Genomic DNA, 16,710 nt, shown 5'->3' on the forward strand with positions numbered 1-16,710 from the left:
TTTGTCATTTTCTCGTACCTTCATAGGAATGAATCTTGGAGGAGGAATGTGAGTGGACAGTTTAGCACACTAGGCCCTTGGGATTATCTAGTCCATCAAACTGCCAGAAGCAAGAGTCCATTGTAAATTTTACATAAATTTTACGTAAATTTTACGTAAGTCTTAAAATCCTCTCCCATCTTTCTGCTGTATAGGGTTTTATCGGTTCCCATAAAGAGCAGGTGTTGAAGGTTTACTACTTGCCTGGAGTACCTGAGATCTTTCAAAGGAGCTTCCAGATACAGATTGCCCACTTGGACCCAGAAAATATTACTCTGAGTGGAGAGGGAATCTTTCCCCGAATCTGCGTCGATCTCCCCAGGAACCTCAAAGGTACTTCTGCCCTCTATAGTATTTCCCCACTGGATGACAAGGTGTGTTTTAGCTGCTTATTATAAGGTTGATGGCAAGTCGCGTTATTTGTTTGGCAGTCCTCACAAGTTCCCTTTTGTGTTATTCCTGAATTGCAAAAAACGTCAAGAGTTGAAATTGACTTGGTGACCTGAGATGAGTAAGACGAGATAGGGTCCATGGTAGTTCCAAATTAAGACCCCTGGCCAATTTTGCCATCATTAAATTACTTAAAGAGGGATCAGGACATTGTACTTCCAAAAGCCTTTTCCTCCATCACATGTTCCTTCCAACTGCACTCTCTCACTGAGTTGTCACTCACAGATGGCCACTGAGAAGGCAAAGGCTGATTGTACTGCAAGGAATACAGTTCTCAGAATATCAATATAAACTGTACAGAAAGGCAGCTAAGGTTCCAACCCCTTATGCTGGCAGTACAGTTTGGAGGCTAATTTAGACTTATCAGTTGTCTGCCCACATCCTTAGCCAAGGCTTTTCTGGGTAACATCTGGCACCCAGAGCCATCCCTCTGTATCAGAATATTTCTGTCTTGGCAGATCCTGAAGCTCACCCCAGCAGCTCTTTTAGCCACAGAGACTGACTCTGGCTCTTTCTTCCTGACATGGACTACAGGATGAAGAGTCAAGAGAAACTTCTCACTCTTCTTCATGAACCCTCTTCAAGCTCTTTGAAATCTACATTCCCTAAGCAGCTTCAGACTAAGCCCTCCCACCTCAGCCTTTCCTCCTACCCCATTCCCCAAAGTCACTAACTCATCTGTTGATGGTCCTGCATTAAATCCTAATTGTCCGCTCCCTGATAATATGAAGACAAATATTAATAAATCTAAGACCATGTTACACTCTAGTATCTAGAGTTCCAGCCAGCCGGAGGTTAGTCCAACTCTACGTATAATTGTCAAGAAGAAAAGCCTTTGCCACACGGTTGAAAACTGGGTGCCCAGCTGGCCTCATGATGGCAGTAGACATGTTTGCCCAATACAGGGCTTTAAAATAATTTAAATCTGAATACTAGTTGGGTCTTCTGTACTCCAGTTCACCACAGTCCCAGCACTTCCTATGGTTTCATAGAAGGCACTTTAATTACTTTGCTTACCTTGCCCCTCAAGCATTTGAATTTGCGCTGGCTTACTGGTGAACTGGTGAAATCTCTCTCCCCATTGCCCAGCCTGCCTGATTCAGGGGACTGTAGCTTATTTAGTCGTAGTTAAAGCAACTTGAACCAAATATATTCTTTTTGTTAACAGAGAATTAATAAACATGAAGACCAACCTAAAGGGTGACCATCCACCTGGGTTTGTCCAGCATGGAGGGGTTTCCCAAGTGGTGCAGCCATCAGTGCTAGAACTGGGAAAGTACCAAGTAGGCTGGGATCCAGTTGGTCACCCTATGAGTGGCTCAGGATGTTACTGTCATTAAGTTCTTGAGAAACAGTTGGTAGCCCACTAAAGCATAATCTCATAAAACTCAGTGAGTTCTCTTTTACAAATTCTACTCATTCACAAATTATCCTCTGAAGCAGAGAAAACATGGCAGGCTAAGTTTCACAAAGTTCACTTCCCTTCTCACTTTATTTACCCTGAGCTTAGAGTCTGTGTTTTAGGCATAGTTCATATATTTCTAGCCATTCAGATTTCCTTCTCCTTCCAACCCCCACAGGATGTGAGAAGTATGAAATCTTCTTAAATCAGGCCAGAAAAAACCTAGAAGAAACCAAAAATGAAATGTTTGACCACTTAGAGAGACCTGAGGAAGTGCCTGAGGATGAATCTTCTGAGGTAAGATTGGCTTCGCTCTGCACAGGAAGTAGATTCACAGGAAGCTGCAAAAAAATGTTTTTCCCAGTGGTAACATCTTGCATAACTATAGAACAGTATCAAAACCAGGAAATTGACATTGGTACAAGCCATAGAGCTTATTCAGATTTCATCAGTGTTATATGTACTCGTGGGTCTGTCTCTGCATGTCTGCATGTCTCTGTATGTATGCATATCTGCGTCTGTGTGTGGTTCTAATCCAATTTTTTCACGTGTAGTTTTGTGTATCCACCACCACAGTTAAGATACAGAAGTGTTCCATCTCCCTAAGTATCCCTTGTGCTCACTGGGGAAATAGAATTATAAGCAAAAATCTCTTTCCAACCCACAAAATCTCTCCACAAAGGTGGAAGAGAAAGAATCCAACTTCATTATTGATAAGCATTAAAGCAGAAAGTGTTCCGTGTCTCTGTCAGTCTGCTAGGAGATTGCAAAGACAGAAAGAAATCTCAGTCTTTCATAAAGCCAAGCAGATACAACCTATTATATACATGTTCTCAAGGTAAACAGTAACTAGTCCTTAAGTAAAAACTATAACTAGTCCTCAAGTAAGAGGACTTGACAGCACCATTTGTCACACTTAGTTCATGCTAAATTCACATGGTAATTGGGGTGACCATCTGTGTTAGCTAATTGGCTTTACCCAAAGGGAAAACAAACCTTTTGTGTTTTTATGACAGGGTCCTCTGAAGTTGAGCTCCTATTCTCCCACAGAAATGGCAGGATAGGAGATGGGGCTCTATCTTCCTTGACGATGACATGTCAAAGAGATGGTTCCCAGGTCCTTAAGGAAGATGTTCCTGGGTTGTGAAGCTGATAAAAAGTCTTAGCCTATGAAAAGATTTATATATATTTCCAAGAGACAGAGAAAGATCTTACAAATTTTCTTGAAAATGAAGCTGGAAGAAGTCTCTACCTTTATTTTCAACAGGGAGAATTGAGCCTCTTTTTTTTTGCCACACCTCATGGCTTACAGGATCTCAGTTCCTGACCAGGGATTGAACCGGGGCCGCAGCAGTGAAAGCCCGGAATCCTAACCACTAGGTCACCAGGGAACTCCCTTGAGTCTCTTATTTTTAATTTGTTTTTTTTTGTTTTTTTGTTTTTTTTGCATTTGGAACATTTATTTCAGGAAATACATTTTGTTTTTGCCTTTACATGCTTCTCGCTTATAGCCATCCCCAATCTCCCCACCCCTTTCCCCTGGCAGCCACTATAGTTCTCCATCTCTATAATCTTGTTATGAGTATAGAAGAGTTATGTAAATGGAATCATACAGTATGTAACCTTTTGAGATTATTTTTTTTTCATTCAGCATAATGCCCTTGAGATCCATCAACATAAATAGTTCATTCCTTACTCCATTGCTCAGTAATACTCCATGGCACAGATGTACAGTTTGTTTAACCACCTTGAACCCCAACAAAAATTTTAACACCACAGATATACTGTATATCTATTTATTTACTGTGGCCCTTTGGAGGGCCACAAGCCATTGTAATATCTAAGATTTTCTCACTCTCTCCTCCATGAAGCAACTTTCGCCCCCTTAGGGGTGGTTTTGCCCCCATTGAGAATGCATGTTCTCAAAGAATTTGCTTACTTGCTCTTCTCTCTTGCTCCAGTTAAATGCTCAACTCCAGATGGAAGTAGAGCGGCTTATAGTCCACAACTATGCCACAGAACATCAGAAATCAATTGTCCTTGGTTCCGTGGACAACTTCTGCCATCAGAGTCACCGCAAACCGATCAAGTGAGCGCCCTTCCATGTCGTGTTTGTTTCAGAGTGTGGCAGAGCCAGCGGTGCCCTCCACCAGAGTGCTCCATGAATTAATGATTGACTATGTACGGATGAAATCCACTTGCCTTACATGTCTGCCGTTCTCTAGCAGCCAGCCAACCAGGCAGGTCTCTGCCTCTTAGTCAGAAACCTCCCACTTTGTCTAATAGATGGGCCGGTTTCAGGTCCTTAAGGACCAGCACTGAAGGTGTTTAGAGATGATGGCTAAAGCAGCAATGTGGTCTTCTGGGGGAAGTGTCTTGTTCCTAGTCTCCATTCTGGAGAGTGGTGGTTCTCTACTCCAGAGAATAGAATTGTGCAGAGGAGATGGAAGAAAGCCTCACACTCTTGCACATTTGGAAATGTGAGTGGTAAGAAGACCTTGTTAACTGTTTCAGAGTCCAGCTGCCAGAATATATCCTAGACTTTGGCTACATCACCCTTGGTGACGTCCGAACCCACATCATCAAGATCACCAACACCAGTCACTTCCCAGTGTCCTTCCATGCAGAAAAGCATGTCCTTCACGACACAGGTAACCAGGATGGAGACTCTTCCTATTGCACTCTGTCATTTCTAACACGATGCCCATCTGTACTGTCCTGGAGTGCTTCTTCTGGGATCAGCTGAAAGAATTGTTGGGCCATTAATTGATACTTTGAGTGGTCATCCTGCCTCCGATGGGCTGTATCTAGAGCAGCTCTTGATTGCTACTTTTCTTTTCCTCAAAGAAATTTTGTTTGTCTTGGTCCAGGCTTCAGTATTGAGCTAGATCGTGTGAAGAATCTGCCTTACTGTGAAACGGAAACATTTGAAGTGAGATTTGATGCACAAGGGGCCAGCCTTTCTGTTGGAAACAAAAATGTCATTCTGCCCATCAAGGTAAGATGCATCACGAGGCCCAGCTGATCCTCCCCAGCTTCCATCTCTGCTTGCTGATCACCCCTGTGATGATCCAGTTACTATTTCAGAGCCGTGATTCTTTCTCCTATCCCATGCGACATGGTAACAACAATTTTATGCCCACTCTAGGTGGTTGGAGGGCCAGCAGTTCACATCTGTCTCCAAGCCAAGGTGACCATTCCCAGTATGACACTGTCTTGTGGAAAAGTGGAGTTTGCCACAATTCAGTGTGGACAGTGCCTCGTGGAAACTATTCAGCTTTCCAATCACCTCCAAGTCCCTTGTGAATGGTTTATCCACACCCCTAAGCAAGTTAGCAAGGTAAATGAATTGTGGCCCATTGTCCCCTTTTTTCCATCTCCATTTAAGTCAGATTTATAATTCTAATCCGTCACTCTCTTCATTTCACCCTTCTGCTCAAAGACTTTCAGCGACAACCATTGCCCCCTGAATAAAATGTAGGCCCTCAGCCCAGCACTCAAGGACTATCAGGCCATGCTATCTCGCGAATGTCATGTCGTATTTATCTTTGTGCCCTGACACCTGGGAAGTAATCAGTAAACATAGATTGAGTGGGTGGACGGTGGAGGCATTTTCCAAAGAAAATGGTCTAATTGTCTACTATTTATTTGCCAGCTGGAGAAACACATGCCAAAGTACTTAAGACGGAAACTATGTGCTGAATTCAAGCCAAAGACACGGATCTTTGAGATTCAGCCCACTTCTGGGGTCTTGGATCCTGGTGAGAAGTCCAACATGCAAGTGAAATTCATGCCCAAAGAAGAGGTAAGCTTTAAAGAAATGCAGTCTCATTCAGAGTCTCTGGATCTCTTTGAGCTGTACTCGAAGTCCATGCTTGATTGGGTCTCCAGGGAAACTTTGAGTGACCTGTCCCTCACTATTCTGATTATGACATTCAGTGCTCTGGTTCATGCAGGAGCTGTGTCCTGGTGGTTAGGAGTACCGGCTCTGGAATCGGCAGATCTATCTAACACTTTGACTTTTACCAACAGACCTGGCTTAGTGGCCTTCTGCCTCTGACTAAGAGGCTGCATGGCTTTGGGCAAATTATTCAGCCTCGCTAAACCTCAGTTTGCTCATAGATAAAATGAAAAATAATAATGTCACATGTCCAAAATCCCTTATTGCAATTCCAAAATCCAATAAGTTCTAAAAACTGGGGGAAAAATTTTTTTAAGTTTCGGACCCAAACTCATTTGGCAGAAAAACCTATCTGAACTGACATGAGACTACTTAACCTTTATTTATCCCCCTTGGTTTGCAGACTCAAACACTGCAACTGCAGAAATATTAATGTGTTTGATTACAGGGGATGCTGCTAAGGATACTATGTAACATAGGGTATATGCTCTGTGTTTACCTTTTTAAAACTCTGAATTTGAAAGCATCTGGCCCCTAGGGTTTCAGGTAAGAAATTATCAACCTGCAGTAGCTACCTCCTAAGGGTCATTTTGAAGATTAAATGAATTAATGTGAATAAAATGCATAGCATACTGCTCTGTATGTAGTATCTCAATATCTATTTACTATTATCATCAGTAGTTGTGATAATAATAAGTACTTTCTGGTAGACATACTCCCTGGGCCTCACAAGTGTTTCTTTTGCAAACACCATGAGCACAAAGCTACTCCTGACAAAGAATACAGTAAAAAAATAATAAAAATCCTAGAACCAGAGAGGATCTCAAGAGGTTACACTGTAAAGACTTTTGCTGAAAGCCTAAGGCATTTGGGAGATGTTTTTCTTTATTCTTTTAAAAGAAGAAATCGATGTGAGTTTTATAAAATACCCATGGTTAACTCCCGTTTTCCTGGTAACAGCTTTGAGGAAGTGCTTCAGAATCTACAATGAGAAGAAAGAAAAGAGAATGACTTCATATCTGATTCTAAAATAGAGTCCCTGTTTCTGTCATTATCAAAATCTCCCCAACCCTTTTAAAAGAAAAGAAAACTAATGTGTTTGTCATTCTTAGAGAGTCTTAAGACTGCCAGCAGGTTTACTCAAGATTTTGGATGTTTTACTGAAAAAAATACCAGTAAATATAGTAAAAAAAAAAAAAAAAGATTTGTTTGGGCAGTTCCATAAGTGTTGAGTTAGCATTGGTCAAAATTAATAAAATGTTTCCACCAAATGGGATAGGAATTTTTTTAAGTATCATTTTTTACTGAAGTATAGTTAATTTACAATGAATACATATATTTTTTTCAGACTCTTTTCCATTGTAGGCTATTATAAGATATTGAGTATAGTTCCCTATGCTATACAGTAGGTCCTTACTGTTTACCTATTTTATATATAGTAGTGTGTATATATTAATCCCAAACTCCTCATTTATCTCTCCCCCCCACCCCACTATCCCCTTTGGTAACCATAAGTTTGTTTTCTATGTCTGAGTTTATTTCTGTTTTGTAAATAAGTTCACTTGTATCACTTTTTTAGATTCCACATATAAGCGATATCATATGATATTTGTCTTTCTCTATCTGGCTTACTTCACTTAGTATGATAATCTCTAGGTCCATCCATGTTGCTGCAAATGGTATTATTCCATTCTTTTTTACTCCATTGTACATATATACCACATCTTCTTTGTTCATTCTTCTGTTGATGGACATTTAGGTTGCTTCCATGTCTTGGCTGTTGTAAACGGTACTTCTATGCACATTGAGGTGCATGTATCTTTTCAAATTAGAGTTTGGGAGAGGAATTTATTGGCCGTATACAAGGAACTGGTTAGCCTTGCAACCCATACAGTCCACACCTATATCTTCACCAGCATCAGCAGCACAGAGAAACACTGATGTCCACATTAACAACTCCTAGACATTATAACATGCGTTCAGAATACTTTGTGTTAGAAAACAAGATGAATGAAATGTTTTAGAAATATTTCCCTGGGACTTCCCTGGTGGTGTAGTGGTTAAGAATCCACCTGCCAGTGCAGGGAACATGGGTTCAATCCCTGGTCTGGGAAGATCCCACATGCCATGGAGCAACTAAGCCCATGCACCACAACTACTGAGCCTGTGCTCTAGAGCCCGTGAGCCACAACTACTGAGCCCACGCACCTAGAGCCAGTGCTCCGCAGCAAGAGAAGCCACCGCAATGAGAAGCCCATGCACTACAATGAAGAGTAGACCCTGCTCATCGCTACTAGAGAAAGCCCACGTTCACCAACAAAGACCCGATGCAGCCAAAAAAAAAAAAAAAAAAAAAGTAAGAAATATTTCCCTAAAAAGCAGTTAAAATATAGAAGTTTGGATCACATAAGGTGCTAAACCCATAACTATATAGAAAACCTTCTTAGCCAATAATTTGTTCTCTTACTATCTCCAACAACAGGTATTTTTCTGAACTTGTATCTATGTCCTTACACATTCTTTCCATCTGATTTTCCTTCCCTCTGAGCTAAGGTAGTTAAGAGCTCTCCAAATCGCTCAGCCAATCATGCTTTCCAAACCCAAGCCATGAGCCCAACAGTTTCAGAACAACCTGGGCATCTGGTTAAAACTACAGAATCCCCAGCCTTATCCTGCCCCTACCAAGTCAGGATCTCTAGGAATGGGCCTGTGAATATGCATTTTAATAGGTTCCTAAGTGAAACCAGGTTAGAATAATTCGTATCATTATCAACTGGTATTTGGATTGTAATTGTATCAGACGAACTGATTGCACTAGCTGATCATCTCTGACTAGCTGCTTAACTGTATCTTTAAATAATGGAAATATGATCATTCAGATTCTCCAAGAAACAGACCTGGAGTCAAGAATTTGAGTGCAAGCAGATTATTTAGGAAGTGTAGGGAATACTAAAAGAGAAGTAGAAGGTGATAAGGAAAAGGAAGGCAGCTAATAGGGTGTGCGAGTGAGCCAGCTACCTTGGACACTGGACTGATTTATTGATTTATTTATTTTTGGCTGCCTTGGGTCTTTGTTGCTGCATGCGGACTTTCTCTAGTTGTGGCTAGCGGGGGCTACTCTTCGTTGCGGCGCACAGGCTTCTCGTTGCGGTGGCTTCTCTTGTTGCGGAGCACAGGCTCTAGTTGCACGGGCTTCAGTAGTTGTGGCATGTGGGCTCAATAGTTGTGGCTCGCGGGCTCTAGAGCGCAGGCTAGGTAGTTGTGGCACATGGGCTTAGTTGCTCCACGGCATGTGGGATCTTCCCAGACCAGGGCTCAAACCTGTGTCCCCTGCCTTGGCAGGCAGATTCTTAACCACTGCACCACCAGGGAAGTCCTGGACACTGGATCTTAATCCCACTGGAAACTCGGAGAAAATATACAAAATGCACATTTCAGAATTATCCCTCTCAGGAGTCTTTATACAGTAACTCCTGAGAGTCGTTGGTTAAGGATTGTCCCCAGAAGGTGTTACTTCTCTGACACTTCTGCCTTGCCCTGCCCTACCCATGGACAGCAGGGCCCATGAAATGAGAGCCCAGAGGTGCAGATAGTGGCAGTGGGACATCTGAGCACATTGGAGGATCTGAGGGTTATGAGAACAGCATTCACAGGACTGTGATGAAGCACTTGGTACAGTGCCTGGCATGCTAGATACCCAGTATTAACACTCTAATATAAGTTGCTCTCATGCAATTTTATAAGAAAACTTTTCTCTCTTAATCTAAACAGGATCAATTTTGTCCCCCAGTGGCTATCTGTTTTACATGTCACATAACAGAAAAAAATTTAGTTGCTTGTTTTGTTTTTATATTTTTCAGAAATTCTACAGCCAAACCTTGGTGTTCCAGATTGCCCAGAGTGATCAAAAGCTTACTCTACTGGCACAGGGGCAAGGTCTAGAGCCGTGCTTGGAATTTAGTCCCTCAGTTCTGGAGCTGGGGCCACTGCTGCCTTATGCACCTGGAGATGAGGCCGAGGTGGTGGTGAAGAATCCCTGCAACTTTCCCATTGAGTTTTACTCCTTAGAATTTGACCAGCAATATCTTGTAGAAGAGAAGGTGAGCAGAGACCAAAACCAAACTCCATTTTCCTACACATGCTGGGCCTTGCCAGGTACTCTTCTCTCTGCCTGGACAACTTCCTCCTCACCTTTGCTCCTTCTTCCTGTGAACCCTTCCCTGTCAATTTAAAGATCACTTTGCAGGCTTTCCTGACCTACTTCCCTTGCCCTAAGCAGAATTCATTCTTCTTTGTGATCTCATTATACATTTGAAACAACTAATTTAAAAACTAATACATGCTCATGTTAAAATTCAAACAGTAAAGAATGTATGCCATAGTCATTATATTTGAAATGAGTTTCTTGTAGACGGCATATATTTGGGTCATCTTTTTAATATACTCTGGCAGTCTTTGTTTTTAATTGGTGTATTTAGACCATTTACATTTAATGTAATCACGTTAGGGCTTAAATCTGCCTTTTTTTTTTTTTTTCCTATTTGCTCTGGCTTGTATATTTTACAATTGCTCCTCCTTGTCCATTTTTTTTTAAACTTTATTCTTTAGAGCAGTTTTAGATTCACAGCAAAATTGAGGGGAAGATGCAGAGATTTTTCATATAACCCCTGCCCCCACACATGCACAGCCTCCCCCATTATCAACATCCCTCACTAGAATGGTATATTTTTTACAATTGATAAACCTATGTGACATCATAATCACCCAAAGTCCATAGTTTACATTACAGTTCACTCTTGGTGCATTCTATGGGTTTAGACAAATGTATAACAACATGTAGCAATCATTATAGTGTCAAAGTATTTTCATTGCCCTAAATATCCTCTGTGCTCCACATATTCATCCCTCCCTCCTCCCAACCCCTGGCAACCATTAATCTTTTTTACTGTCTCTGTAGTTTTGCCTTTTCCAGAATGCCATATAGTTGGAATCATAGAGTATGTAGATGTTCAAATTGGCTTCTTTCACTTAGTAATATGCATTTAATGTTCCTCCATATCTTTTCATGGCTTGATAGCTCATTTCTTTTTAGTGCTGAATGATATTCCGTTGTCTGGAAATACCACAGTTTATTTATCCATTCACCTACTGAAAGACATCTTGGTTGTTTCCAAGTTTTGGCAATTATGAATAAAGCTGCTATAAACATCTGTGTGCAGGTTTTTGTGTGAACATAAGTTTTCAACTCTTTAGGTAAATGCCAAGGAGTATGATTGCTGGATTCTATGGTAAGTGTATGTTTAGTTTTGTAAGAAACTGTCAAACTGTCTTCCAAAATGGTTGTAACATTTTGCATTCCTACTAGCAGTAAATGAGAGTTCCTGTTGCTCCTTATCCTCACTAGCTTTTGATATTGTCAGGGTTTTGGATTTTGGCTGTTCTAATAGGTGTGTAGTGGTATCTCATTGTTGTTTTAATTTGCATTTCCCTGAAGGCATATATAATGTGGAATATCCATTCATACGCCTATTTGCCATCTGTATATTTTCTTTGGTGAGGTATCTGTTAAGGTCTTTGGCCCAATTTTTAATCAAGTTATCTGTTTCCTTATTGTTGAGCTTTAAGAGTTCTTTACATATTTTGAATAATAGTCCTTTATCAGATGTGTCTTTTTCAAATATTTTCTCCCAGTCTGTGGCTTGTCTTTTCATTCTCTTGACATTATCTTTTGCAGAGCAGAAGTTTTTCATTTCAATGAAGTCCAGCTTATCAATTACTTTTTTCATAGACTGTGCCTTTGGAGTTGTGTCTAAAAAGTCATCACCATACTCTAGGTCATCTAAATTTTCTGTTATGCTATCTTCTAGAAATTTTATAGTTTTATGTTTTTTATTTAGGTCTACAATTCATTTGAGTTAATTTTTATGAAGTTAAGATCCACTCAGATTTATTTTTTTGCCAGTGGATGTCCAATTCCAGCATCATTTGTTGAAAAAAAACTCTTTGCTCCATTGTAGTGCATTTGCTCCTTTAGGAAAGATCAGTTGACTATGTTTATTTGGGTCTATTCCTGGAATCTCTGTTCTTTTCCATTGATCTATTCAGGTCCATTTTTACTGTCTCTACCCTGCTGTCCTACCTTGAGGCTGATCTGTATAAACTATGCCTTTGTCTAATACCCTTAGTACCCTACTTTTTAGAAACTGCCTCTTAGTTCCCTACTATGAGCAATAATGAAATTAGCTAAAAATCTCTTTTTACCTCTCCTCACCACCCTCTAATTTAAAATGATATTTCTTTACTTCCAGTTAATGCCTACTGGGTAATCATCTAATTTCCATCATTTAGTCTTAGTTCTACACTTGAACATATTTAATGCTAATTAAGTAATTTTAATTTCCATTATTTAGTCTTAGTTCTGCTAATTTCCATCATTTAGTCTTAGTTCTACACTTGAACATATTTAATGCTCAACACCAGTCCTTGTGATGAGGCTTCTCCATTCGCTACTGGGTTGTCAGAAGATCATTCTCTAGTGGATTCCTCAGGAAGGGACCATGGGAACAATATTTCCTGAGTATTCCTGTGTTCGTAACTGTTTTCCCTTGGCTTTTGTGCTTGAAGATCAGTTTGATTGGATACAGTATCCTTGGCTCACATTTTCTGCACTCGTATATCTTACATACATTGCTCCATTGTTTTCTCATAAGGTCTTGCTGTTCATGAAGTGTGATGTTATATTAGCTATCTATTGCTGCAAAATAACTTACTCCCAAGCTTAGTCACATAAAACAATAAACATTTGTCATCTCATGTTTGCTCTGGGTCAGGAATTTAGGAATGGCTTAGATAAGATGGTCTGCTTCCTCTGGACTCTCCATCAACTTGGCCTTTGAATCTTCTATCTTCTTTACATCCAGTGTTTGTGCTCTGCCCGGTTTGGATTCTGTCCCTCTGGATTTGAGTCTTTTCATTAGGTATTTATTAGATGTTCAATGGCTTGTGTTGCCACAGCATCCTCTGCTGTGGGTCAGGGTCAGTGGAAAGCAGAATCCAAGACTCTGAGATTTGCATACAGAAGGTTTATCAGAGAGTACTCTCAGGGACGACACCTGTAAAGGATAAGGAACATTAGACCTAGGCAGACAGAGAAGGTAAGCTGTGATGACATTGCACAGAGACTTCAGCTGATCCCACAGGACACTCTGCAGCTGGGTTGGCTGTTTACAGTCACCTCAGATGAAGCAAGTTGGCCAGGCCTTTGTGTCTCTACATCAGCCAGCCTTTGGAATAGGCCTTCCTTTCCCCACTGATCTGCCATGCCACCTCTGTCCTGTGTCAAAGCTCCATATACACGTGGGTCTATTCTATGCTCTCACCTCCATTTCATTGGTCAGTTTCTCTATTCAGGATCAATACCACCCTGTCTATTGCTCCAACTTCATAATTCCTGATATCTGGTAGGACAGTCCTCTCTATTTTTCTTCATTAGCGTTTCAACTATTCTTAGCCCTTTGTTCTTCCATATAAATTTTAGAGTAAGCTCATTAATATTGGTTTTCAAACAACTAAAATTGGTGATCTTGGAGAAGGGTTACCTAACTGATTTTTCACACCAGTAAATTAGGTTGCATAGAAAGTAATTGCTTTCTAGGAGTTGATTTTACTGTCTTTTATAAATATACATACACACTAGTGTTGCTGGATTTAGCAGAAAGAAAAACAGGTTGCCGCAATTAAATTTGAATTCCAGATAAACAATATGGGACACATTTATACTTTAAAAATTATTCATTTTTTTATCTGAAATTTAAATTTAACTAGGCATCTTGTACTTCATCTGACAAGCCTAATATACATCCCTCTCTGTCTGTCTCTCTCTCAAATATACACACACACCCATACACATACCTAAACAGCCATTTTGCCTACTTTTCTCTGGATCCTCTATATATGAGACAACCACCTTACCAAGACAACATTGCTATCCACAATATTTTTCAATAACATGTCACTCAAAGTGGATAATTGAGTTCTGTACTTTTGTCAATGGAAAACAACAACAACAAAAACAGTATATGTTATTTATAAAACAAGGGGAAAATTTTTTTCCACACGGGAAATGCCCAGGCACAAATGGGGCAAAATAAAAATTTGATATCCCCACAGATCCAGGGCTCAGCCTTACACTTTAGACCTCTGCAAAGGACCCTACCCTTTGAGATCCAGAAAGTATTTGTATACACCCCAGCCTTGGTCAGGGGCAGGGTTTTTATGAGATGGATGGCAGACCCACCTGGGACTGTGGGGAGTAAACTTCCAGTGGGACCAACAGCAGTTCCCATTCTCCTTGAGCAGATCTTGCGAACGCTGAAGGGCTATGATTCCTACAACTCCCTGCTGCTGCCTCCCCGCCTTCCAGGGGAAAACCTGCCCCCAGAGGTGTATGAATACTTTAAGGAGATGAAGAGGTCAAAAGAGGAGCAGATGAAGGTGAAATATCTGCAGAGTCTGGCACAGGAGAACGGTGAGAACTCAACAGTTCTGGAGCCCGTGGCTCCAGCCACTCCCCTGGCTTCTTTGAATTATCTCTGCTGGGAGACAAACCAGTTATGGAGCACCTTATGGATTTCATTTCTAACCCTTGCAAAATGGTCCTGTTGTCCCCATTGTAGGGATGCAGAGATGGGGACACATTCTGCTCTCACTAGAGTCTGGTGGGGAGTTAAGACTTAAAAACAGCTAATTCAGATATAGAAGGACACTTGCTAGATACCAAGCCCTGTGCTGAGGGCTTCACACGTACAGATGAGAGAGGAAGCACTGAGAAGCCAGGTCCACAGATTTAAGTGGCAGAATCAGGACTCAAGCCCAGGTCTCTCTGACTCTGGAGTCCACGACAATAACCACTCCACAGCCTCCACATCTGTGCCTAGGTGATGCAAGGTAATCCATCATGCATGGTAGATATTGGTGCCCTACGAGAGGTAGGGGTGGGAGTTCACATGAGGAAAGACCCTCGATGGTCCTCAAGGCCAAAACTCAATCACAAAGCTGGACTGTGCTCTTACGATCTTGCCCTTTCTTGCCCAGCACCCCAGAGTTATCCATCATCCACCCAGGATCCCCCCTTGTGTGTACTTGAGCATCAAGGTTCCAGGGAGACCTATGGGATCGTGTAGCTTGTTGGGGTGCTCACTTCTCTGCTTCCCTGTGCCCTCACCCTGGAAATTTGCCTTCCGTTCTTACTTGCCCTCTTCTTCTGCATAATAGTCATCACATGTATTTTCTTCACACTTGTCTCCCCTCTAGACAAGCCCCCATAAAGGCAGTGATCATGTATTCCGCAATGTACACCCAGTGCATGGACCAGCACCTGATAAATGTTTCTGTAAGAGTTAATGAATGAATGAATGAAGTCCATTTCTCCTGCCCTTGGACCTGTCTAGATGTCTCTCAAGACAGTAGGTAGTCGGAGAACACTAATCTGCCCTAAAAGGAGAAGATGAGAGAAGAAGGCTGCCTGTCCACCCAGTCTCCTGGTTGTATTTATTGAGCATATTAGTTCACTAGAACTGCCACTGCAAATACCACAGACTGGGGGGCTTAACCAAGAAAAACTTATTTTCTCATAATTCTGGAGGCTAGAAATCCAAGATCAAGGTGTTGGTGGAATTGTTTTCTACTGAACCTCCCTCCGTGGCTTGTAGATGCCTGTCTTCCCCCTGTGTGTTCACAAGGACTTCCCTCTGTGTGTCTGTGTCCTAATCTCTTCCTATAAGAACACCAGTGATATTGGACTGTGGATGGCTTAGGACACTCATTTTAACTTAACTACCTCTTGAAAGGCCCTAACTTCAAATAGTCACATTCTGGGATACTGGGGCAGGGAGTGGAGTGTGGCACGGGGGTGGTGCTTAGGACTTCAGCAAATGAACTTTATGGGAACCAGTTCAGCCCATAACAAGCACCCACTATGTTCCAAGCACTGAGATGAAGTGCTAGAAGAAAGATCAATGAAATCAGCCCCTACCTTTGAGAGCTCAAAGTCAGGGAGGGGTGGGGGGATAGACATTTAAACTCAGGACTGCCTAGTGGCCTGAGGCAGAGAGTCACGAGGGTCTGCAATGTAAAGAGGACTTAGTGAGAGCTGAGAAGGGCCCATCGCTCTCATCCCTGTCCTACACGCCTTGGTTGTGGGTTCATGTTTCCATTTGGCCCATGGAAAGGTGATCTAGAGCCAGGACCTGAGGGTCAGTAGAAGTCCAGGGAGGCGCTCCCTCTGCTTCTCACCAGCACCTCTCTGAGCATCTGCTTACTCTGCTGTCACAGAGTACACGTCCTTCTCTGCTTCCAAACCACATCCAGGGAAGGCCAGCAGCTACAAGTCGTGTTGTTGCCATTCCCAGGAGAGCTACAACCTCTCTGACTCAAATTCAAAATTAAACAAAGAAGGTGTCTTGGCTCCAGGGTAGAGCTGGGTCACCTTGTACAATGACATCCCAATGCACCCACTGAAACTCTGTGGAATAGGGGCATTGACGATGGTGCGGGGCAGATAAAGTAGTAGATGTGCTCAACAATGACATGGAGAAATGTTCATGATAAAGGGGGAATGCAGGCTACAAATTGGTATGTGTATAGTATGATCCCAACTTCAGTTTTGAAAAATTTTTGAAAAGTTTTGAAAAATTAAAAATTAAAAATCTGAGAGGGGGCTTCCCTGGTGGCGCAGTGGTTGAGAGTCCACCTGCCGATGCAGGGGACACGAGTTTGTGCCCCAGTCCGGGAAGATCCCACATGCCGCGGAGCGGCTGGGCCCATGAGCCATGGCCGCTGAGTCTGCACGTCCGGAGCCTGTGCTCCACAACGGGAGAGGCCGCAACAGTGAGAGGCCCGCGTACCAAAAAAAAAAAAA

At 41.9% G+C, this 16,710-nt stretch overlaps 1 protein-coding gene across 1 annotated transcript in view; it reads left to right on the forward strand.

Annotated features, from left to right (window-relative positions):
- Positions 1-16,710, forward strand: part of HYDIN (HYDIN axonemal central pair apparatus protein) — a 432,285-nt gene that overhangs the window by 307,348 nt on the left and 108,227 nt on the right. The window contains 9 exon segments of the mRNA XM_060000506.1: positions 195-372; positions 2,070-2,188; positions 3,853-3,980; positions 4,406-4,542; positions 4,762-4,889; positions 5,040-5,231; positions 5,547-5,696; positions 9,653-9,892; positions 14,151-14,319. Of these exon segments, the coding sequence (XP_059856489.1) occupies positions 195-372; positions 2,070-2,188; positions 3,853-3,980; positions 4,406-4,542; positions 4,762-4,889; positions 5,040-5,231; positions 5,547-5,696; positions 9,653-9,892; positions 14,151-14,319 (1,441 nt within the window).

The sequence above is a fragment of the Delphinus delphis genome, chromosome 20, assembly GCF_949987515.2.
Source record: "Delphinus delphis chromosome 20, mDelDel1.2, whole genome shotgun sequence".
Classification (NCBI taxonomy): domain Eukaryota; kingdom Metazoa; phylum Chordata; class Mammalia; order Artiodactyla; family Delphinidae; genus Delphinus; species Delphinus delphis.